This window comes from Anopheles aquasalis, chromosome 3 (genome assembly GCF_943734665.1).
Source record: "Anopheles aquasalis chromosome 3, idAnoAquaMG_Q_19, whole genome shotgun sequence".
Classification (NCBI taxonomy): domain Eukaryota; kingdom Metazoa; phylum Arthropoda; class Insecta; order Diptera; family Culicidae; genus Anopheles; species Anopheles aquasalis.
The window spans coordinates 13,585,533-13,595,000 of record NC_064878.1 but is presented as its reverse complement, the minus strand read 5'-3'; the positions used below and the strand labels follow the sequence as shown (position 1 = coordinate 13,595,000).

At 49.9% G+C, this 9,468-nt stretch overlaps 2 protein-coding genes across 5 annotated transcripts in view; both read left to right on the top strand.

Annotated features, from left to right (window-relative positions):
- LOC126577996 (hexokinase type 2) overlaps nt 1-2,454 on the top strand; it is a 22,647-nt gene extending 20,193 nt beyond the window's left edge. For all 4 annotated transcript variants that reach the window (XM_050240141.1, XM_050240137.1, XM_050240138.1 and 1 more), the window contains 3 exons: nt 565-766; nt 838-1,177; nt 1,251-2,454. In XM_050240141.1, the coding sequence (XP_050096098.1) occupies nt 565-766; nt 838-1,177; nt 1,251-1,424 (716 nt within the window). In that variant the 3' untranslated portion in view covers nt 1,425-2,454. The remainder of the gene's footprint in view (nt 1-564; nt 767-837; nt 1,178-1,250) is intronic.
- A 1,268-nt stretch (nt 2,455-3,722) lies between these two features.
- Nucleotides 3,723-9,131, top strand: LOC126576003 (uncharacterized). The gene is made up of 5 exons (XM_050237058.1): nt 3,723-4,845; nt 5,121-5,568; nt 5,642-6,441; nt 7,139-8,413; nt 8,486-9,131. Exons 1-5 carry the CDS (start codon nt 4,673-4,675, stop codon nt 9,090-9,092), a joined length of 3,303 nt encoding a protein of 1,100 aa, XP_050093015.1. The 5' UTR covers nt 3,723-4,672; the 3' UTR covers nt 9,093-9,131.
- Nucleotides 9,132-9,468: the final 337 nt, after the last annotated feature.

Sequence of the window (9,468 nt, the reverse complement as noted above, 5' to 3'; positions counted from 1 at the left end):
GAAACAGCTGTTTCGTTGCGTTTCGTAACTGCGTGAAGTGAAAACCTGCAATTGGCCTCGATCACCCTTTTCTCTCTAACAAATGTCCCCGTCTGATCATCGTGTTTCGCATTTAGTCGTTTTATTTTATAAGATTGGTATCCGGATTGGCACTGGGAAAGATTACAGGAAGCTCTGGCGTTGGAGTTAGTTGGTGATTCGTTCCGCTCCTTCACTCACAACAGACACTCTCACACAGGTTCTAACTCTGAAAGTGTAAATAGAGGAATTTCTTGAAATTTTAAATTCAATTATCTCACCATCATCATTAGCCTTCCATTGGTTCATTTACATTTATTGTTTCGTTTGCCATTTATTACTAATTCCGCTTTCTGTTCCCCTTCCTAACCTTCCTGTTCCTCTTATCGAATGGTTTGAGTTCTATTCCCTTGCCTGCATTCATCTAGCGGTTCCTAAAATAATGCATTTTGCATGCTGGCATTTTGCCGTTGGGTCCCTTGTACGATTGATTAACATTTCGTTCTTCTCCATCCACGATGGTTCCTGTCGGAACCGGACGCACAGGTACGGGCAGCAATGCGTGTTACGTCGAGCGAGTGGAAAACTGTGACCTATTCGATGGTCCCAAGAGTGGTCCCGGTATCAAACAGCACGTGCTGATCAACACCGAGTGGGGTGCGTTCGGGGACGATGGTGCACTGGACTTTGTGCGCACTGAGTACGATCGCGAGATCGATCAGCACAGCATCAACCCGGGACGACAGCTGTAAGTATACGCTGCTCCTACGATCACTGATCACAGGATCATACTAATCACGTGCACGTCCTTCATTGCAGCCAGGAGAAGATGATATCGGGCATGTACATGGGCGAACTGGCCCGTCTGGCGATCGTCAAGTTTACCAAGGCCGGTCTGCTGTTCGGTGGTGTCGGATCGGACATTCTCTTCAAGCGTGGCCAGTTCTTCACGAAGTACGTTTCGGAAATCGAATCGGACAAACCGGGCACCTACACGTACTGTCGCGATGTGCTGGATGAGCTCGGTCTGGAGCACGCGACCGATGAGGACTGCGCCAACGTGCGCTACATCTGCGAGTGCGTTTCGAGCCGGGCCGCGCATCTCGTGTCCGCTGGTATTGCGGCGTTGATTAACAAAATGGATGAACCGAGCGTAACGGTACGTAGACGCCGGCCAATCAGCGCGTGCCAGCAAGGACAAGCGCCAATTCATGCTCTCTGTCTGGTTTTAGGTCGGTGTTGACGGTTCGGTGTACCGTTTCCATCCCAAGTTCCACGATCTGATGGTACAGAAGATCCGGCAGTTCGTGAAACCTAGCATCTCCTTTGATCTGATGCTGTCGGAGGATGGTTCGGGTCGTGGTGCAGCCCTGGTGGCTGCCGTTGCCTGCCGTGAAGCACACTAACCAGCACCAGCGCTGTACACCTTTCCCCGTAGCCCGCGGTTCTAGGCGGCTCAGCGTGCGCCTCTTCTGCTACTATCGCCACTGCTGTTGCCAGTACATGTAGTAGTAGTAGTAGTAGTAGCAGCATAAGAAGAGGCTAAGGGTGTGAGAGAAACACGCCCCATAGACACTCACAGGAAGCCGAAACAGCAAATCACCTGGTACAAACAAGTGACAGAAGTGACCTCACAGCAGTAGTAGTAGTAGCCCCACGATGATGATGCGGGCATACCGGAAACAAAACCACACACCCACAGGACACAGACCACAAGCCACTCACATTCACACACCCTCACACACACAAATAAACACACTATCAGCTAGCGTATTGTAGTGATTTAGCGTACATCTATATACATATAATAACTAAACTAGGACAAATGTGTGTGTTGGAAGTGTGTTGTGCTGTCTGGAGGGACGATAAACTATTTCAAAACTGCAAGCGCCAACCCACCACCACCTTTCATCAACGCCGATGCCGTTTGTGTTGATCCCGGACCCACCAAGCCCTCCTCCTCCTTCTCCTGCTGTGAGTCACTGTGCACCAGTGAGGTGCACGAAGATTTTACACGGCAAATGGCAATGGCAGATGGAGTGTAGATTATGCGAGGCAACCAGCAAAACCTCACTCTCCCCGGTTTGCGCTGCGTACGCTTCCCATCCCATATCCTCGATCAGCAGGATCAGTGCACGGCCTGGCCGGTTTAAGGGCTAGCGAGGCGAGGCGAGGTGTGTTTGTTAGTGTTTTAGGTTGTATATTGTGTTTAATTAGTTACAATTATAGCAGTTGCTGTTTTATTTTACTATTATTTTGGGGGCAGGGATTGGCCAATAGGGAGCGAATGGGAGGTGTATGATTGCCAGAGTGGTGCGAATGAGTCGCGTGCGTGTGCGTTAAGAGTGTATGTGTGAAGAATGGAAGAAAAAGCTAAGAGCAGAAGGAAAGAGAAAGAAAATTTGAAAAAATAATAAATTTAACAACAAAAAAAAAGCCGAATGCGGGAAATGCGCGAAATGTAAGAAAATAGAAATTATTTTAAACAAAAGTGTTAAAGCAGCCGATGCAACAGCAGCCGAGCTGTATAGTGAACAGATAGTGCTGTTGAAAAAGAAGTAAATGATATAACACAACAAAAAACAGGAAGTGAAGCCATAGGTTTAGAAGGGTGAAGAGGTATGAAGAAGCATAAATCAAATATACTACGTGCTGATACGGCACTAGCCGGCCCGGCAGCCAGCAGCCCTCAGCATCCAGCTGCTCTCGTACAGAGAGCCGCGTGAAACGTGAAGGCATCTCAAGCTTCTGAAGTTTTACCCCGGGAATCTTTCTACCCCGGGAAGGCCACCGGTTTTTTTGGGGCTAGGGAATATGCTAGCCATCTCTACTTTCTGTTTCGAGACGTTGCGTTTGCACATTGTACATATCTCCGCTATCACGAGCACGCGCGCATTCACGGTTCCTACGCCATGTTTCATTTCAAACGACCATGATCGTGCGCGCGCGCGATCAGCCGGGAGGTGGACGGGGCATTGTTTTCGGAACTTTCAACACGTAATCCTGCGGGCTGATGCCGATGCTTCTGGCGGGCCCAAGGCGATCTAAAAAAAAATCTGTGACGAATGTTGTACTATTGGACTAAGTGGGGGTGGCTTTGGCGCTTGGGTGCCAACGAGCACTCCGCGAGCGTAAACCAACGAAGGAAGATCGAGGTGGACAGTGTGGAAAGAGGTTTAATGTTAATGTGAGAGCGAGCTGGTTTGTTGAGCGAAAGAATAGTCCGTTACAAGTCGTTGAAGTCGCGCGTTTGCTCTGCAACCATTAGCTCCCCCTCAGAAACACATACTTCGCTGAATTGAATTGGTAGAAAGATAATAAATATATGAAATATATTTAATTGGAAAGAAGAGCTTAATCTGTTTGCTAATTTGGATGTTTAAAGTTATAGAGGAACAATGGATTAATTGCCCCTTTGGAATGCGGCCGAAGTGATGCTATGAGCTTGTTTCGAGATGACTCGCAGTAAGTATGACACTGAACTGGATATCAAATTAATGTGAATGGATCTCCTCGATCGTTGCGGCTATTGGCGTCCCTAACTCGGTGTATCCTTTTTACCGTATCGCAAGCGCGGTATCCTTTTTTTATAAGTAGCCATGTCCTTTGATTGTCAAAAATCAAATCCAATATGGCGGCCACCGGGTATACTAAAAGCACTTAGCTCCGACCACACAAACACACGGCAAGGATACATTTCTCAGCTGATAGGTAGACCCCCACTGAGTCGGATTGTCGGAGTTTCGGACGGCGCGATAAAAGGTGCGGGCCCCAAGACTGCTCCCCCGAGGTGGGATCCACGCGGTCCTTGCTCCAGACGGACGGGACGGGCCTATCAATCAAGTGTTGTCGTCCTCAGCATCGCGGATACGGGCCAGATTGACGGTCGTTTCGCCGTGTGATATCGTCGAGTTCTGCATGGAACGACGGGCTCGCTAATCTTATCTGCAAATTGTCCCCCCTGACGTGCAAATCCCTCGTGTACGTGTGCATGTGAGTGCGTAAAGTGAATCTTGTTGTTTTCGCCAAGATAGTGCGCTTTATCGCGTTCGCTGTTGTTGAGGAGTTTGCTCCAGACATCAGCCAACCGGAATCGCGAAAAAAAAGGTTTATTTCCTTTGGGGCAGTTTTCAACAAGCGGTCGCACCAGCAGTTTGCTGCACCATCTGGAAGGGTGCACCAGGACACCATTGCATCGGAGAACGGAAAGAGGGGAGTTCTCCATAACAATAGGGCACACCGCACCTCCGGGCACCTACACATCTCCGCGCAAATTTGCATCGGAACGGAACGAAAGCGAAGGGCAACAAAATAATCACCCCCTCTTAGCAGCCCTTCCATACTCCAATCCTCCCACTGGCCTCGTCAAGGAGCTCGGTTTTGGTGTGTGTCGTGTATCGATCTATCCGGTAAGAGGACCCCCCCCCCCCCCCCCCCCCCACGCTGGATGGGAGGTCGGTGGATACATACATCCGTCGCCTACTAAGAAGCATCCTTGAGCGCCAACGAGGGCGAAGAAAACAAAGTCACCGTTGAACGTTCGAGAACACACATCCTGGCCTGCTACGACGAAGTGGAAGTGGCGGAAGCTGGAGACCGGGGATCGGGGAGCAGCAGCTAGAGGACAGCAGCAGCAGCAGCAGAAGGCGGTACGATGAATCCAAGGATCGTAATCATTGGGGCGGGTGCGGCCGGTGTGGCAGCCGCAACCCGGCTCATCGAGCGCGGCTACAAGAACGTGAAGCTGCTCGAGGCAGAAAATCGCATCGGCGGCCGGATCCATACCGTCCCATTCGGTGCCAACGTCGTTGACCTGGGCGCACAATGGTAAGTGGTCCCCCGGCGGAGAGAGTGCGGATGAAAAGAAAAGGATTTTATCCCTCCCACCTCCCACTCCGTGGGTTGCCCTGCTCCACGTTTGTTAATTTTGTCGCGTTCGCTTTTGCCAACCTGCTTCGCCCACCCGCGAGACGGGAGGAAGGTCGCTAAATAATCGATTAACTCCGAGTATAATTTATTTACTTTCCCATTTCCCACGCTGCCGGGCATGGACGCTTGGATGGATGGCACACAATACATGGCACACACATGGCACACAAAAGGTGCCACGGAGAGAAGGGTAATGTGTGCTACGAGCTCGGTTCCAAGTATAACGTGTTCGATTCGAACAGTGCCCGGTACGAGCGATTCGTCCTGACACGTTCCAACGGTGAACAGATACCGACGGAACAGAGCGAGAAGCTACTCGGCCTGATTTGGTCCATCCTGGAAACGCACAAGCACGAGCTAACAGCCTACCGTGGCTCACTGGGATCGTTTCTGGTGGGAAAATTTCGGTCCCTTCTCGAGACGCCCGAGTACGCGGACGTCAACAATGCGACCGCCTATCAGGTGCTGGAGTTTTTCCATAAATTCGAAAACTCTATCGAAGCATCGGACAGCTGGTTCGATACGTCCGGGCCCGGCTATCTCCACTACTGGGAGTGTGATGGTGATCTGTTGCTGAACTGGCGAGACAAGGGCTATCGGACGGTGCTCGAGATACTGATGGTAACCAGGGTGACCGGGATTCCCCAGCACATGGGAGTTTTGGAACTGAATTTCTCATCTTTTTCCGTTTTAGAAACGTCATCCGCTACCGATCGCCTCGGAAGCGATCAATCTGGAGGAGTATACGCACTTCAACAAAACGGTGGCCAACATTAACTGGACCGCCGGTCCGGACAGTCTCGTCAGCATACGGTGCACGGACAATAGTGTGTACGATGCGGATCACGTGATCTGTACTGTGTCGCTGGGTGTGCTGAAGGAACGCTATCAGACGCTCTTTACGCCCGATCTACCACCGATCAAGCGGAACGCTATCCAGGGTCTTTCGATTGGAACGGTCAATAAGCTGTTTTTGGAGTTTGAGAAACCCTTCTGGAGTCCGGGCTGGCAGGGACTGAGCCTGATTTGGGATGCGGCGGACTTGGAGGAGATCCGGAAGCATCGCGATAGCTGGATGGAGGATGTGTTTGGGTTTTACATCGTCGACTATCAACCGAACGTGCTGTGCGGTTGGATTTCGGGCAAGAACGCTCGCCGGATGGAGCGTGCCAGTGATGAGGAGGTACGCAATGCGTGTCTGTTTTTGCTGCGGAAGTTTATGAAGAACTGCACCATTCCGGAACCGGTACGGTTCCATCGTACGACCTGGTACTCGAATGTGAACTTCCGCGGTTCGTATACGTTCCGGTCGCTGACGACGGATCTGTTGAATACGTCCGCCTCGCATCTTGCCATTCCGCTGACCAACTCGTGCGGGATGCCGGTGGTGCAGTTTGCTGGTGAAGCGACGCATGATCACTATTACTCCACGGTACACGGTGCCGTTGAGACGGGATGGCGTGAGGCGAATCGATTGATCGATTTGTACGATAGGTAAGTACGACGGTAGGATTGGTTGGTTTTTTGTTTTGGCTTTTCTTTGGTTTTTTTGTCTATTGGCTATTGAAATGATTTACACGCATTTGGACGCAATGAAAGAAATGCAAATTCGTTTTTATACTTTTTTCTTCAAACTTATTGTTTTATAAAGGTTTTAATTTCTTTTGTTGTTACAATAAATTGAATAGCGAGCTTTTTTATTGTTATATTTAGTTTTTTCCACTCTTAAGGTTCTGTGTACTTTTTTATATCGTTGGTACCTTATTTATATTCATTTTCTTTTTACTGTTTGCATTTCTTTCAAATCCTATGGTGTTTTTTTGGTTGATTTTAAATTTTGAAATTAAAGTTTCCCGATTAAACCGTTGAATATGATTTGTTCGTTTGCTTCATGTTTTACTCTGTTCTTTTCTCCTTTTTTTCTTCTTTTCCTATTTCCTTTTTTTAGGAAAGCACATCTTTAAAGTCGTGATAGTGCTCCTTAAGAAGGACTGAAGCGTGCATAGTTTAAATGCTCTAACATTCGTGTTTTTGTTGTATTAGTTTCGTTTTTTATATTTAAATCGTACCAATCACCGGTGCAATAAATGTTTCACTATTTTCTGGGATAAATCAACCACCGTTTCCCACATTTGTTTGTATTTGTGTGATCGTTACGCTAGTTCCTACTGTTATGCTTCTTTTTTCCCAGACTTATACCACCCTTCAACCATGGTCCGAAGGCGTACGTCGATGTGCTCATCTTGGGCGCCGGGATCGCTGGCCTGGGTGCCGCTAAGCAGCTGCGTAATTCGGGCAAAAGTTTCGCCATCCTCGAAGCACAATCCATGCCCGGTGGGCGCATCAGTACGAAAACACTCCGGAAACATCACACGGGCAGCGGACCCAAGGGAGCGAACCAGTTCGTGGAAGCTGGTGCCCAGTGGTTGCACGGCCGGCAGAACGAGCTGCACGAGGTCGCCAAACGGAATGGGCTGCTCCGGGAGGAAACATCGGAGGAAGGCCTGGGTGAGTTCCTGCGGGACGATGGTTTCCGGATAGATGATCATCTGGCGAAACGGGTCGATTTCATTGTCGGCCAGATACTGGAGCAGTGCGAAGAGTTTGCCCAGCGACCGGCAACGGAAGGAGGTTCCAAAGAGAATTTGAAGGGAAGTTCGAAAGAGAAAGAAAAGGAAAAGAATGTCTCCACCACCTATCCGGCCTCGTTGGAGGTGTTTCTGAAGGAGCAGTTCCGGAAGCGCATCGAGAAGGATTTTACCGCGGAGCAGAAGGTGCTGGCCCAGCAGCTGCTCGATTGGCACTGTCGGTTTCAGATCATCGACAATTCCTGCCTGCACGTGTCGGACATTTCGGCCAAACTGTGGGGCAGCTATTCGTTCAATGGCGAAAGCTGCCAGGCGCACATTAACATGCGGTACGGCTTTCAGGCGCTCGTCAACTGTCTGGTCGAGGAGATCGGGCTGGAGAAGATCGTGTACAATAAGGCGATCTGTGAGATCCGTTGGTTAGATGGCCGGGGCAAGGTGCTGGTGAAGTGTACCGACGGGACCGTGTACTGCTGTCAACATTTGATCGTCACGTTTTCGCTGGGTGTACTGAAGGACACGATGGATCAATTGTTTCAGCCGAACTTGCCGGAAAGCTTTAGCCGATCGATCCGCAGCATTGGGTACGGTACGATCGATAAAATCTTCCTACAGTTCGAGGAAGCCTGGTGGGGTAAAGCGGAAGGCATTCAGCTGGTGTGGCGGGATGAGCTACGCAAGGATTCACACTGGACGCGCTTCATATCGGGGTTCGATGTGCTCAGCCCCGGGCCACCGAACACGCTGCTCGGCTGGATCGGTAGCTACGGTGCGCTCGAGATGGAAGCACTGAACGATGAGCAGATCGTGAGCGATTGTGTTTTCATTTTGGAGAAGTTTACCAAGAAAAAAGTACCTAAACCTGTCAATTACTACTGGTGAGTGAGGGAGAGTAGTGATTGCGTCTAGAAGCCTGATTTAAAGACAGTGATTCTTTTGTCTCATTACAGCACACGATGGAATTCAAATCGATACATCCGTGGCTCGTATAGCTACACTTCCGTTAACTGTGACCACGAGAAGAACTTTATGGCGAATATTACGGAGACGCTCATATGCAATCAGTATGATAAGCTGGGTGAAGAGTCGCGTAAAAAGGAACCCACGGTAGCTCCGGTCGCCGTGAGCCAGGCAACCACTTCCGGTAGTGTAACAAGCGCTAGCAGCAGCACTGGCAGTAGCAACAGCAGCAAAACTACGTCCACGATCACTGCAACCAGTAAGAAGGCTGCGACTACGACGGCGACTACCACGACTACGACTGCTACAGTAAGCAGTACCCAAGGTGTTGCCAAGACGACGACGGCGACGACGACGGCAACGACGACTGCGACGACATCGTCGACAAAACCATCTACGGTGTCTACCTCCAGCACAGGGAGTAGCAAACCGAAAACGGCCAGCGTAGCTGGAACCACTGGCAATCAGACTGGCGTACGTAGCAGTGCCACGATTCACTTTGCCGGTGAAGCGTGCCACGCCAAGTACTTCTCCACCGTGCACGGAGCATATCTTTCCGGCATGGAGCAAGCAAAGAAGGTGCTCGAGCTGCAGTAGCAGCCGCAACCACTAGAACGTGATAGTAACTGGGAGGGGGGGGGGGGGGGGGGGAGAAGGGGAAATTAGCACCAATTTAGTAACGCACGCTGTAACATGCAACAAAACTTCACCGTAGTGTACCGTAAAGCAATCCCTCAAACACACACAACTCCCGAACACAACCGGGAACAAGGCTGGCAGGGTTTAAAAGTTAAACATTTAAGCATCTAGAGACAAACAAATGGAAACGACAACCAATTAGGAGAAGCGCCGCATGGCACAATCTATTTACTATTTTATCTTCCTTGCCGTAGGAAATTGAAGAAAAACAATTCTATAGGAGGAAACTGTTGTTATACAACTCGCAACTCAACTCAGCCCCTCAGCGTGGCCG

Bases quoted from the DNA above. Each gene is read 5' to 3' on its own strand.
- LOC126576003 (XM_050237058.1), top strand. From the start codon at position 4,673: ATGAATCCAAGGATCGTAATCATTGGGGCGGGTGCGGCCGGTGTGGCA. The intron at 4,846-5,120 runs GTAAGTGGTCCC...GGCACACAAAAG, and splicing joins GTTGACCTGGGCGCACAATG to GTGCCACGGAGAGAAGGGTA. The intron at 5,569-5,641 runs GTAACCAGGGTG...TTTCCGTTTTAG, and splicing joins CGGTGCTCGAGATACTGATG to AAACGTCATCCGCTACCGAT.